The 13,938-nt window shown below is 43.5% G+C and overlaps 2 protein-coding genes across 3 annotated transcripts; one reads left to right on the forward strand and one right to left on the reverse strand.

Annotated features, from left to right (window-relative positions):
* Positions 1-2,023: 2,023 nt before the first annotated feature.
* Positions 2,024-6,659, forward strand: LOC119307663 (probable galacturonosyltransferase 13). The gene is made up of 6 exons (XM_037583731.1): positions 2,024-2,761; positions 3,745-3,803; positions 3,888-4,043; positions 4,209-4,796; positions 5,143-5,445; positions 5,975-6,659. The coding sequence occupies exons 1-6, from the start codon at positions 2,551-2,553 to the stop codon at positions 6,263-6,265; spliced, it is 1,608 nt and encodes a 535-aa protein (XP_037439628.1). The 5' UTR covers positions 2,024-2,550; the 3' UTR covers positions 6,266-6,659.
* A 606-nt stretch (positions 6,660-7,265) lies between these two features.
* LOC119307664 (heparanase-like protein 1) lies at positions 7,266-11,150 on the reverse strand. 2 transcript variants are annotated; one of them, XM_037583732.1, is made up of 10 exons: positions 10,909-11,150; positions 10,030-10,250; positions 9,902-9,938; positions 9,316-9,499; positions 8,945-9,093; positions 8,612-8,842; positions 8,324-8,513; positions 8,112-8,237; positions 7,925-8,024; positions 7,266-7,828 (listed from the first exon to the last, which is right to left on the reverse strand). In XM_037583732.1, exons 2-10 carry the CDS (start codon positions 10,237-10,239, stop codon positions 7,442-7,444), a joined length of 1,614 nt encoding a protein of 537 aa, XP_037439629.1. In that variant the 5' UTR covers positions 10,240-10,250; positions 10,909-11,150; the 3' UTR covers positions 7,266-7,441. The 2 variants fall into 2 exon arrangements, with proteins under 2 accessions (XP_037439629.1, XP_037439630.1); XM_037583733.1 differs by having other exon boundaries at positions 10,030-10,281.
* Between the last annotated feature and the right edge of the window lie 2,788 nt (positions 11,151-13,938).

Below are 13,938 nucleotides of genomic sequence, written 5' to 3' on the forward strand. Positions count from 1 at the left end.
TCCGTGCCACCAGGATGATCATCGCCAACGCCGTGGTGATCCATCTCGCAACCAGGACGACATTGCGTGCCTGCGGGATGATCCACCGGGATGACTATCCTCGGGAGTCACGGCGACTCGTTCATTTTGCGTTTTTGTGTTTGAAGATTGGATCCTTCAGATCCACACTTTTCTTCATCGTCGGCAGTTGTTGTTTTACTGCCTTGGTCCCGTGAGGGCTTAGCACAATGACTTTTCGACTGTATATTACAATAATGTTTGCTCGGCACAGGAGAGGGAGGTGCGATGACGGCGGGGAGCCTTTGGTTTGCTCCAGTGTCATAGTCGTCGCTAGGTGATCTACGGACTATCTGGTATTCTTTGTACAACCTTGGCAGTAGATGCATAAATCAAAAGTTTCTCCGCGCCCCTAAAAAAGGATTGTTAACAATATTTATCATGGTTTATCTACTTTATTTATAGCAAATTGCTCATATATTCAATGTTGGGTTGCAATGCGGCGTGATAACCAGAGCGTGCGACCTTCGCGGCTCCTGACACGTTGCCCGCGTTTACATCTTGACGTCCTTATGAACAAATATCAGAAAGCCGCGAGGGCTATTCGACGACTGCAAGGTCGTTGCGCAGGCTACGCACCGAACATGCGCTCTACATGATTACCGTTCAACATTTTGTTCATATATGAAAGAGATACAACGAGGAATGTCGGGGAAACCGATCACCTATGGGGTCACAAGGATCCCTTCTATGTTCGGCGGGGGATTAGTTGCACGAAAAGCAGGTCGAGTCGCTAGCACACAGAGGATTTTTATCCGGGTTCAGGCCGCGAGGATGCGTAATATTCTAGTCCTGCTTTATCTGGTTATATGAGTGTTCTTGAGCCTTTGTACTAGCTATGATGCGCGCTTTGTCCAAAAGTCCGAATCCTCTCTCTGTGCGCCTTGGGCCTCCTTTTATACACAAAGGGGTTGCCACAGTGGCACACAGGAGGTGGCAAGCTTCAGCGATACAAGCTTATCGCTTGATCAACGTAGGACAAGCGCATTTAATGCGATGCCTACATGTCCTCTCGCTTTATTGGGGATGGCAACAGAGGCCATCCCGTCCCTCGCCGCTTCCCCTCGTCTCGCCACGCGTCTGGGCCGACAAGGCATGCGGTGCCACGCTGGCCAACCAGCTGCTGTGTTGGCAAAGTAGTAGGCTTCCACGAAGATCTGCATGCCACCACGCAAGCGTCTGCTTAGCTGGCATGCTTATCGTCTCGTTGGAGTGATGGTGAGGTGGCGAAACCTTGCCGAGCGCGGGCTCGGCTGCGGCCCAGCGATCATCCCCAACAAGCCCCGCCGGGGGTCTTGGAGCAGTCCCCGGCAAGGGTCTTGCCGGGGATCTTCATCATCTGATCCCATGTGGACTCGTGGGTTGTCGGTCTTTGTGGGGAGCCGCATGCTACCAGTCATGTGCTCTTCAAATCTTGATCTTGAACATTGTCGATGGTGTCAGAACTCTCAACCCCAAGGATGATGGCCTTGCTGGTCTCTTCGCAAGCTGCCCCGGCAAGGGGCTTGCCGGGGCCGTGCAGGTCGCCTCGGCAAGGCTTGTTGCCGGGCGTGGCCCTGCTTGCCCCTTGCTGCTCGCTATTATGAGCATGTGTCCTGATGTTCCCTGTGGCTGTCTTGTCTCCTGCTGTCTTCCTCTGCCTCGCCTAGCCTTTCTGTAGGGGTGGCTGCGACCGTCCGTGCATAAGTAAGGGGTACAAAAGCACCCATACCTTTGTACACCGACAAGGATGATATAAAACTTTTTGATAGGAATAGCTAGAAACTACAAAAAATGAACCTCTGGCTTTGTGAAGCACGTTCAAGAAAGGAAAAGGAAAGGAAAAGCACATTCCATAATAACCTACTCTATTAAATTTAATCAGTCAATCAAGGCTACTAACAATAATACAATGTGGGCCAGGCTATCGTGTAGAGGAGTAGTTAGCCAAGCAACCTTCCCAACAACAAGAAGAAGAGAACAATCAACTAACTCGTCGTGCATTCGGGTTTGAGTTTGAGCCAACCAAACCACGACCCGATCTGACTCCCCATTCTCCCCTCTCCTGTTCATCCATCGGGTCAAATCAAATCCCCTCCTTCCTCCCTCCCCTAATCCCCCAATCTCGAGCTCACCCACCAGGAAGCTCAGATCATCATCAAACCCCTCCCGCACTCCGTCTCCACTCCTCGCGGCGGCAAGCGAGCGCGCGCGCGCAGAGCCATCAGAGCCCCGATTCGGCCTCTGGGGTGTCCAGGAAACAGGGGGAATCAAGAAACCCTCCCCCCTTGCGAGGACCGGGGATCGATCGCTTGGTGGATTGCTGTTGCCTCCCCGCGCACGCCAATGCCGGATCCGGCCGGGCCGGCGGCCGCGTCCTCCCCCTCCTCCTGCCCCGGGCTGCCGTCATGGCGTCTCTGAATCTCGCGGCCTGCCGCGGCCCCCGCCGATGCTCGCTGGATTCTCTGCCGAGGACGGAGCAGGAGCCGCAGCCGGCGGCGACGAGGAGCGACGATGCAGATCCGGCTCTCGCCGAGCATGAGGAGCATCACCATCTCCAGTAGCAATGGGCTGCTAGACTTGATGAAGCTCAAGACCGCCGCGCGCCACTTCTCGTACCGGACCGTCTTCCACACCGTCCTCATCCTCGCCTTTCTCCTTCCCTTCGTCTTTATTCTCACCGCCGTCATGACCCTTGAGGGCTTCAACAAGTGCTCCTCCCTAGGTATGCAACCCTGGCTCGCCTAGCCTGCCCGCTTGTGCTTTTACTTCCATTCTTGGGATGATGTAGTGGCTTGAGGTCTTATCTGCTTTAGAGTTTATACAACATAATGGCTGACAAATGATGCGCAATGCGCTTGTGGGATGTGACTTCTGCAGCAATTTCGCTGGTGAATAACTTGATGGGTTTGACCTAAATCTATGGTACATTGTTATCTGCATCTGCATTGGTGGTTAATAACACGACTTTCCGTTACTACAGTCTAGGGTCCGTTTAGGCCATTTATGTGGTTGCATATGTGCTTAGTAGGCTGATTAACCATTTACAGTTTCTTTGAGCTGTGGAAACCACCTATTTGTTCTCCTGTATATAAGATAAGTAGACATGAGGATGCTTATGAAGAAGCTTAAAGTGTTTCTTTCTTCACCTTGCCTTGATTGTTCAGTGAGAAATTAGTTGCATATTCTGTTCAAGCCGCAGACAGTTTATACAGTAAGCCATGAATGATAGCTATATGCAACTCGCCTAGTTTTCTATGTTATAGGAAGCATCGATATCTTGCGCTGATGTTTAGAATTGGGAACTCCTACAGAGAACCTTAGTTAGCTAAGTAGAACACTAAAATCCTACACCCAGAGGAACGCTGCCATCGTTTCTGAAAAATCAGGAGTCCGGTCTAAATGTTATGCCCAGAGAAAATGGATCAGTTATGTATATCGGCCTATTATCTTAGGCATCCCAATGGCTTTGTATGTCCCATTTTAATCTTCTCTTCTGTTCTATTGTTTAATTTACTTGAATTGGATACCTATGTTATTTACTATCATACCTTGACGACAATTATTTTATTTTACGTACTTCCACCCTTATTATTGGCCGTCTTCTCAAGCATGATTTTTCTTCAATGCTTAAACTTATTCACGATTGTATAATTTGTCAGCCAATCACTTGCTACAAATTCATCACTGATTGTTATCATTTACCAGATTGTCTGGGCAGACGGTTAGGACCACGTCTTCTTGGCAGGGGTGAAGATGGCTCCATGGTATTAACATGTGCTTTGCACTTTCCTTTAATCCTTTTGATGTTTTATTTAGTTTCTAATCGATCGCTGCACTCGAATGTGCAGAGGCTTGTAAGAGATCTGTATAGGATGCTTGATGAAATAAACTCGGAGGAAGTTCCTGTTGATCTAAAAGTGGCAGAATCTTTTGATGATTTTATCTGGGATACAAAGAATAATGATTATGATTTGAAGTCATTTGCTTTGAGGCTGAAGGCCACGGTAAGCATTGATTCTTACAAATGTTGTATAGTGATCACCTAAAGTTGTCAAACGCAAAGAACATTACTGATGCAATTAGTGATCAATAACATAAAGTTTTACCTTTCATCCACTCCTCTTTGTTCAGCAAGTTGCAAACCTTATTGTTTACATAATGACATGCAGATGGAGACCATGGATAAGGAACTGAGATCATCCAGGTTATCAGAGCAGCTAAACAAACATTATGCAGCAATCGCAATTCCTAAAGGCCTTTACTGCCTTTCATTGCGTCTAACTGACGTATACTCCTCAAATGCCCTTGCGAGGAAACAGCTGCCACCCCCTGAGTTGGTCCCGCGTCTTTCCGACAACTCCTATTTCCACTTTGTTTTAGCGTCAGACAACATCCTTGCAGCTTCGGTTGTGGTCAGATCAACAGTTAGATCAGCATTGAAGCCTGAGAGGATAGTCTTTCATGTCATTACTGACAAGAAGACCTATCCTGCCATGCATTCATGGTTTGCATTGAATCCTCTTTATCCTGCCATTATTGAGGTGAAGGGTGTCCACCAATTTGAATGGTTGACGAAAGAAAATGGTCCAGTTCTTGAGGCTATAGAAATTCAGCACATTGCCAGAAGTCGTTACCATGGGAATCACCTTGCAAGAACCACTGCAGATGACAGCCCAAGAGTTTTTGCAGCCAAGCTGCAGGCAGGAAGTCCAACATATACATCTGTGCTCAATCATATTCGTATATACTTGCCTGAGGTATAAGAACTTTCTTCTAACTATCTTATGAACAAATTAGCATGTATAAAATGTGATAAGAAGGATGTGGTGAAACACCCAACTGCAAAGATTTATTTTCCTTTCTATAGGATTGGCTACTTGTGAATATATTTTTAGTGTGGTCTTTTGGTGTCAAGAGGCAACCAATATTGCCTAAATACCTTTTGCAGAAATGTATAGCAATTGAAAGTGCTCCATAGCTAGTTGGAAATTCTCATTCTCCTTTTGTTTTTACTCTAGGTAGTGCATAACTGCGTACTTGTTAATGCTTCTTTTTGTTGAATATCCACAATCACATAATAACACTTACAATTTGTCAAAGCAGTTATTCCCAAGCCTCAGCAAGGTTGTATTTCTTGATGATGATGTTGTTGTCCAACGTGACCTGTCATCACTTTGGGATATTGATCTAGCTGGGAAGGTAAATGGAGCTGTTGAGACCTGCAGGGGTGGAGATAGTTGGGTGATGTCTAAGAGGTTCAGGAATTATTTTAACTTCTCTCATCCGCTCATTGCCACCAACTTTGATCCATTGGAGTGTGCGTGGGCGTATGGCATGAACATTTTTGACCTTGCTGCATGGAGGAAGACAACAATTAAAGATAAATACCACCATTGGGTCAAGGAGGTAACCATACTCCCTCCGTTCACTATTATAAGATGTTCTAACTATTTTCTGAATAGGATGTATATAGACGCATTTTAGTGTGTTTGTTCACTCATTTCAGTCCGTATGTACTCCATATTGAAATATCCAAAACCTCTTATAATAGTGAACGGAGGGAGTATATATCACTATTTCCATTTTCATATGTACATCTTTAGTTATTTTCATATGTACAAGTTAATTTGCAACTATTCGATGTCCAGCATGACCCTTATTTCACCATAAGTTTCTAATTGCACTAACTTAAACTGTATAGAGCACTGACTTCTCAAATATTTGGAGATTTTGTCTTCGCTGCTGAAAAAGTATAGCTGTAGTGAGTGGTGCTGAATTCCATTTTATCAGCATTGCTTTCTGCTTCACATGATAGTTGACACTCTGCTTCACATGATAGTTGACACTCTGCTTGTTCTATATTTAAACATTTATAAATTTTAAATTCATGTTGGAGAGCTCCAGTCTTATTCATTGTATTTTTTTTTGCCTGCAGAATCTGAAGTCAAACTTCACGCTTTGGAGGCTTGGAACTTTGCCACCTGGCCTTATAGCATTTAAAGGCCATGTTCATCCGATCGATCCATCTTGGCACCTTTTAGGTTTGGGGTATCAGGAGAAGACGGATATCTCTAGTGTTCGGAAAGCAGCAGTTATACATTACAATGGACAAAGTAAACCATGGCTGGACATTGGTTTTAAACATCTCCAACCATTTTGGACGAAACACGTGAACTACTCGAATGAATTTGTAAGGAACTGTCATATAATGGAGCCTCAGTTGTAGATTGGCGAGACAAAAGATTCAACAAATAAAGGCGTAAATTAAGTGGAATTAAATTCGTTATTTTGGAGACCGGCATCGAAGGGTATCCAGGGAATGAACATAATTGGTTACATGTGCAGATGCAGCATATTCAATGAATAGAAAGGAATGTTTTGTTCCCATTTACACGAGGATCCCTTTCCTTTTGTTTATTCCATTTGTATCATAGCTCATGAAATTACACTATTGTTTAGGATGGTTCTTTTGTACTTGATGGAGTATTATAAATTGCCTGATTTGGCAGAGTTGATGATAGTCCCATCACTTCTGTAATTGCTGGAGAGTGAGTATACAGTTCACCATGTGAGGAGGGTCAAATTTTGATTTTGCGAAAAACATGCCTGTACATTTTGCACCCAGTGTTTCTGATATATTTATGGTGATCATCTCAAATGAAATACTTGCTTTTCATTCCATGTCTTGGGTCTTTTCTATCTGAAATTTCTCAGGTTATTTTGCATGCTCTTCAATATTCATTTTGCATATGATGTATCGGTCATTTGACCATATTGTAATTTTGACTGGAAACAGGGGCAAGGGCTCAAACTGAACCGTTTTCTTTTGTGGGAAGCTGCAGAATTGGCTGAATCACCAAAATCGCAGCTTCCGGATTCTCTTGCCTGGTAGTTAAGTTTGTAGAATCGATTCTAGCAAGCTAGCTTGGAATCTGATGTGTTTGTTTGAGATTCGGATTTTGGAAGGCCTAGAGTCCGAGAATCAGTAGCTGCAGCTCAAACAAAGGCCAGCTTAGTGTTTAAAGTAGAAGCAGCGACTTCAATGTATGCTGGTTGGTGGGTTGATCAGCAGCAGTTTATAATTATTTCTGTATGATTCTTGTTCTTCAATTTCTTATGAAGTATTCCCTCTGTAAAGAAATATAAGAGCATTTAGCGATCTAAACGCTCTTATATTTCTTTATAGAGGGAGTAGGAGACAATCTCTTTCTGAAAGTTTTGATAGATATCAGGAGAAAGTTTTCAAGCTTTTCTTTATTGTGAATTTGTTGAACATAGATGGCCCAATTGGGGCAGAACACATCAACACAAACCATTTTCAGTATTAGTAGAGTTGATCAGGGCTATATTGTTGTAGCTGAAAAACTAGCATGGTATCCTATCTAAAAACTACAGTTCATCGCTAGCAAGCGTCAGCCTCAAAATCTGGGAAGACGACAAAGGCAATGGACAGCGGTGCGACATAGATCGGCGAACTGGCAGAAACTTGCACCGGGTACATCGGAGGGATGTCACCATCCTCAGTGAGCTCCAGAGGAACTCCGTTCAGCAGCATGGTGCGCGCAAGAGGGTTCCCGTCTTGAGCCGTCAGGTGGTATTCTTCCCTCTTCTCCAGCCCATCGGAGGCTTTGCTCCCGACCCAGGAGACCGTCCTCTTCAGGCCATGAACAAAGGAGCTGTCCCTTGTTATCCCCTGCCCTTGCGCTAGGCCGACGTTGAGGTCATTCCTGACGGTGACCATGGACCCCATGTTTTGGCTCAGGTTGATCAAGAGGAGAGCGATACCGCCCTGAAAAGAGCACACCAATCAGCCAACCAGTGACTAAAGTCACAGCACTCTGCTATGTTTACCAAGCCTAAATCAATCTCATGGGGCCACTCTTACCTTCTGCTTTCCGCAATGCGCATAGGCACGCAAGTATGAAGTACCGCCGAAGTCTATGGAAAGAACTCCATTCCCCATTAGTCGATGCCACAACAAGGCACTGAACATTTATCAAAGTTTAGTAATCTGAAGCGTATGCGAACGGTAAAGTATGTTTCTGGCAGGAATATACACTACAGATACTTGCCTGTAGTAATCAGGGTTCGGCACGTAAGTATCGGTGTCGAGGAGGCCATAGTTGCCTCCAATTAAAGTCTGTCTGCAGTAGACCTTGGTGTCATACTTTGCTGACTGACCAAGTTGATCAAGATACCTAGTTAAAACAACAAATTTCAGGATGAGAAGACACGAGAAGAGTGATGGCCGTGATAGTTATTTGTTCTTCTGACAAGTAATTACCAGAAGCTATCCAGGAAAGTATTGGAAACGGTACGGCTGCCGCTGTTATACGCTCCGCCAGCTTCCCCGACCCACGGAGCCGACCATGGTCCATGTCGTTGTATCGTGAGCTGGAGATCTCTGAATGTGTCTGAAACCCTGCTTAAATACTGCGGGTCCAAGATTCTATTGGCCACATGTGGATCATTACCTAATCAAGATTGAATAAATTATCTTGTGCCATCTTTGATATAGGAGAAAAAATAGAAAGAATTAAGGTGTACTACCAAGAACTGAAAAAACACTCACCAGCACCAAGATTGTAAATATGGTGAGTCATTCCTCTGACAACATTTGGCCCAGAGACGTCAAGGAGCTTAGCAAACCATTGTTTGTCATAGAATCCTCCTGGGGCTAGCACCAATGGTTTGCTAGAGTTTTCATATAACTGATTGACGATCTTTTGAAGTTCAACCAGGTCTTTTCCGTATTGTTCAGCTCCCACGCTTGCACCGATTCCACTTCCACTCAGTTCATTACCTAGTAAATGAGCATAGTTACTTATATAGCGCTTTGCACACATGAAAGATGTTCCTTGCTTTGCGAGCAGCAAATATAGTTTTGGGTTTGACAATGTATTACCAAATTCCCATGAATCAATAGGATAGTTCATTGAAACAGTATACCCCATAAACTCCTGAGCGTTGCTTGAATTCCAAGCACCTCCCCAAACACCTTTGCGTATCTGCTTTCGCCCTCGAAGTGCATTAAGACCAAAAGTAATAACTGCACTGAAGAAATTAAACAAAAAATAATTAGAAAATGCACTGCATATATTATTATACGCTGCTAAGATTTTAAAAGAAAGATGATGGGGGTATTTTTAATGCACTAATACTTTATCCCATAATATATGTTGCATGTTCAGAAGTCTGATGTAATCAATCACAACTCGCTTAGAAGAAAATATAGATGGAAATTCCTAAAGATAAGCAACTGGCAAAGGCATTCACCCTGTATTGAGGAACAGATCATTCATTGCATCCCATCTTTCCATGGTTATGCATCCTTTAGAAAATCCAAACAAGCCACTTGAAGCCTTTGTAAATGGTCTGCATGGAGATCCTAAATTTGGTGTTTCATATACCACTTGATCTTGTAAGGAGCCTCCGACTCTGATGCGTAGTGGGCTAAAAGCTACAAGAATAAATTCGGCAGAAATATTCATCAGGGGAAGAAGATGAGGTGCCATCAAGACCATAAACTAGACCGTTATGAAAAGACGGTAAACAAAAAGGTGAAGAAACTGGCTACACAAAAAGGAAAAACTTGCTTAGTGAAGATTCACAAGGATATTTGAGTGGCAGCTCAATTATTGTTAGATGCTAGGTTGTAAATGACTCAGAAGGATATTTTACCCTTCCAAAAATTTAAGAATAAACTGAGCCTCCATAGGGAGTAGTTTTCTTTTTCCGAGAAAACGCAAAGACTTTGCGTTTCTTTCCATTGAAAGGTGGGGGAACAAATTACAGTAGAAAATAGGGGAGCTGTAACTGATAAGTAGAAAATTCTTCAATTGACAATGGTCAGAACACTAACCCTGGATAGCTTTAGCTAGCAACGGATTAGTCAAGTCCTGGAAATTCGGAGAAAGACCAAACTTAGTAATTTGCATAAAATCCAAATTCATGTGATTAATAAGAGTATTCTTGGGATTCAGGACCTACCATATTCAAGATAGAAGCCTTTCCCCATGGGCACTGATCATAGTTGCACTTCTCCGGAGGCCACCAATCAAGGGTAGCACAAATAAACTCATCACTGGTCGCAGCGATCGTCTTGGAGCCCCGTACGATGACGGTTACATCGGAGTAATCTTCCGACACGATCAGCGTAGGCAAGCAAACAAGAAGAAGAAGGAGAGACCACAACCTCATGCTTTCACCACCTGCAAATGGTGTTGTCCACCAAATAGACAACTAGAGCGGTTCAGGCTTATCATGCTCTTTAAATAACGTGATTAGTTGGTATGGAAAGGTCCAAATTCCTGCTCTGTTGGCATAGCTGAAAGTGACAGCCACAGGCCCATTTTCTTCCATATGTCACCTTTTTCCAAGTTTTAACAGGTCAATTCATTATCAGCTTAGCTTTATTCATGTACGATTCGTCGCTGATGAAACGCCATTTTAACTCACATTTTACAAAAATGTTTTCCACTTTGCATGTTTCTTTCAAGATTTTGAACTTCATCAATCGGAGGGTAAAGTTGAAAAATTATCATTTTTTAACAAATTGCCCCAAAGATACTGAAGAAATGATCTACAAACCTGTACTACCTGTTGCGCTCAAATTTGAGCACATCGAAATCCAGCTGAATCTGAAGCTCGAACGGAGCAAGAACACGCTCTACGGCTCTAGTAGCAGTTGTTCAGAGAATGAAACTAAGCAACACCAACTCCTTTCCCAACATACACCTAAACAGTATCGAATCTATTGAAGCAAGTAAAACCAAGCCGGGCGCAGTGGCGATTTGCTGCAGATTTGCAAGCTAGGCTGTGCAGAGAAGGCGAAAGCAAACGGAAACGGAGACGAGGGCCATTAATTACCTGGAGATCACAGCCAAGCCAAGGGATGCTCCGGAGCCCGCTCGGAGAGTCACAGGAAAAAAACTAATGCTCGAAGAAGTGACAGGTCTCTGCGACCAGAATGGGGCCCAGCGGATCAAAGGAAAATATGGCTTCCTTCGCCCGGAGATCCTCGCCGTCGCCGGCGCCGTTTGTCAGAGGCTGCAAAGAGTCGAGCGGTGCTCCTCCGAGAGAGAGAGAGAGAGAGAGAGAGAGAGAGAGAGAGATTCTTGAAGGAGGAAAAATCTGGAGGTCTGGTCCTCTTTATATCTCTCCCTTTGAAGCTACTCCCCCTGGAGAAAGCTGTGCCTCTCCTAATCAAACAACGACAAACAAATTACTTGGGTCTAAATCTGAACACTGAAGACGACGGTGCTTCTTGCAGAAGTTGTAAAAGATGGACACGTTTTCACTCCCCGCCACTGAATTCTTTCGTGGTCCCAGCCCAAGCTATTTTTTCGTATTGACTGGCAATACATTTTCTGTGAGTAATTAGATTGATCATGTGAGAGTGATGCTAGCAGATTCCCTTTCCGAATATTACTGCTTTGATATTAGGCAATATTGACCATTGGATATATGCGGCTGAATGGATGAGATCTGTTAGATCTCAGTAACTCGCATTTTCAATTTGATATAGATACGGACTAGGCATGTGCCCGTGCGTTAACGGGGGTAAAATATTATTTTTGAACACAATAAGAGGACCATGGGATATTTTCTCATGTAGAACAAAATAGATAAAATAGGATTATGATTTGGTTACAAAGTATAGATTTTCTGTCATTTCGTAAATAGATATGTGTCCGTGATTGATTTTCTTTATCGGGTTATGTCAAAGATAAGGGATTGATTGATATTTATTTGCTAATTGACCTTTTAATGGGTTATCAAAGATAAGGGATTGATTGATATTTATTTGCTTACAAGCATGCATTTATTGCTATTGATTGGATACCAAAGATATCCGAGGGAGGACGAAAGGATGAGCGAAAACATGTTTGACAAAAGGGGATACAAAGATGCAAAGGGGCAGACCTAACAAATCTCAGCCGTCAAGCCATGTCAATCCAACGACCCATATTGCTCCAATGGCGAGGGCTTAACTTGTTTAGTGTGCAATTAATATCATATCAAATATCAATGGCAACAATATCCATATAATTAACGTGTAACTGATATCTTACCTAATGTCAATGTACAATTAATTTTCTCCCAAATATCAACAAGTATTGCGCGTGTGCATTTACTACTACCTCTGACCTAGTTTATTTTGGGTCAAACTTTGACCTTTAATTTAACTAAAAAATAACTTATATAACATAAAAATAACATCATTCGAAAGCTCTTTCGAATATGGATTCAACAATATAAGTTTTGTGTACAACTCATATTTTGTTAGTCAAATATACGGTTAAACTTGGACACAAAATACGAAGGGGACCAATAAATCAAAACAAATGCAGTAGGTCCCCTTAGTATTTTGTGTAAAATTTTGACCATGGATTTAATTAACAAAATGTTAATATATGTCACGTAAAATAGTATCATTGGAAACTAGTTCCAATACGAATCCAACGATATAACTTTTGATGACATGCATTAACATTTTGTTAGTTAAATCTATAGTCAAATTTTGACACAAAATACAAAGATGATCAATAAATCAGGACAAAGGTAGTATAGATGTAGCACGAGAAAGTTGACGAACATAATGTAGTGAGGTTGGTATTATTGGCGGGAGGCATACATGTGGGTCCAGAGATGGCATTTCATAAGTCAATGTAAAGCATTTGCAACATAACGTCGGTGTTGACAACGTAACAGTAAGTATGGGAGTGTTTCAAATTAGTTGGGCATGGTAAATTATTAGTAAGAAAATCCTACCACGAGTCATGATCATGATTCTCGCAGCAGCAGCGGCAACAACAACAACAACAAGGAAAATAGGAAAGTCATAACCATAATGATAATAAAAAAGGAGTCATGACTATGATAATCTTGTACTTATGGTGGCCAAGAGAGCATCAATCTTAGATAATGCGCACGCGAAGAAAGCCCAAGGAAACTTGTAATAATCCCTGACTTGAAGAAAGGTCAAAGGATTAATGGAGGATGTGATGTCTCTGGGGCGAACGGAAGTCCAAGTCAGAGATCAACCAATCCACGTCACGCATTTTCAATGCGGATTTAAAAGCGACAACAGGATCAAAAGTGGAGGGAGTGACCCACGTAGGTAGCTTCTATCCACCTTCCATGCAAATTGCTTGTCGAGTGGATATGCTCGGAACTGCTCACTATCGTGCCACCCAAAAACCTATCCTCTCCAATAGGTCTCGTCTCTCAAATCACCAACGATCCGCAGCATACGCATGCTTTTCTTCCTCAAATTGGTCTGACCAGATTCTTGCTTTTGTCCGGACGTAGGCGTAAGATGACTGTGGGAGGAGTGGTCCAGAACTCCAGATGGAGAGCATGCCGCACTAGGCATACATGCGCATCCAACAACTTCGATCCACTTGGAATTTTGGATGCCGCCATTGCTCACCGCATCGGCGGATCGGCCGACCGTGACAGACAACTGGACCACTGTTCGACACTGAAGTCTCGGTTAATTCCTGCCAGCACCTCTGCCCAGGAACGAAAATCCATTTTCCCCGTTGCGTTCGGTCCATCAAATAATTGAAGCTAGTTTGGGCCGGACGTGGAGCTCTTCGGCTGCGTGTAAATTTTTTTTGGCAGGAGGACGTCAGGTGAATAAATCCAGACGATTGGCGCCATGTTCCAGCTAGGTCTTGGTTTTGAACGACTTGGTCAGCGAATGCGCCCGGCTTTGACCCAGCCACTCCATGGTCAAAGGTCCAGTCAAGCCAGCGAGAAAATGATCAACAAGAGTTGGAGCAATGTTATTTTGATTCAGCATACGCGAAATGCGTCAACTTCGGGTGCCACTGACCCTGCAGCAAAGCAAGACGGAAGAAGAGGGAATCATCGTGGAAAAACATCTAAAGA

The sequence above is a fragment of the Triticum dicoccoides genome, chromosome 5B (assembly GCF_002162155.2).
Source record: "Triticum dicoccoides isolate Atlit2015 ecotype Zavitan chromosome 5B, WEW_v2.0, whole genome shotgun sequence".
In the NCBI taxonomy this organism is placed as follows: Eukaryota; Viridiplantae; Streptophyta; class Magnoliopsida; order Poales; family Poaceae; genus Triticum; species Triticum dicoccoides.

Excerpts from the sequence above, each read along its gene's own strand:
- LOC119307663 (XM_037583731.1), top strand. The coding sequence starts at position 2,551 with ATGCAGATCCGGCTCTCGCCGAGCATGAGGAGCATCACCATCTCCAGT. Across the intron at positions 3,804-3,887 it reads GGGGTGAAGATGGCTCCATG|AGGCTTGTAAGAGATCTGTA; the intron begins GTATTAACATGT and ends TCGAATGTGCAG. Across the intron at positions 4,044-4,208 it reads CTTTGAGGCTGAAGGCCACG|ATGGAGACCATGGATAAGGA; the intron begins GTAAGCATTGAT and ends AATGACATGCAG.
- LOC119307664 (XM_037583732.1), bottom strand. The coding sequence starts at position 10,239 with ATGAGGTTGTGGTCTCTCCTTCTTCTTCTTGTTTGCTTGCCTACGCTG. Across the intron at positions 8,843-8,944 it reads TATTGATTCATGGGAATTTG|GTAATGAACTGAGTGGAAGT; the intron begins GTAATACATTGT and ends CTCATTTACTAG. Across the intron at positions 8,238-8,323 it reads ACTTTCCTGGATAGCTTCTG|GTATCTTGATCAACTTGGTC; the intron begins GTAATTACTTGT and ends TGTTTTAACTAG.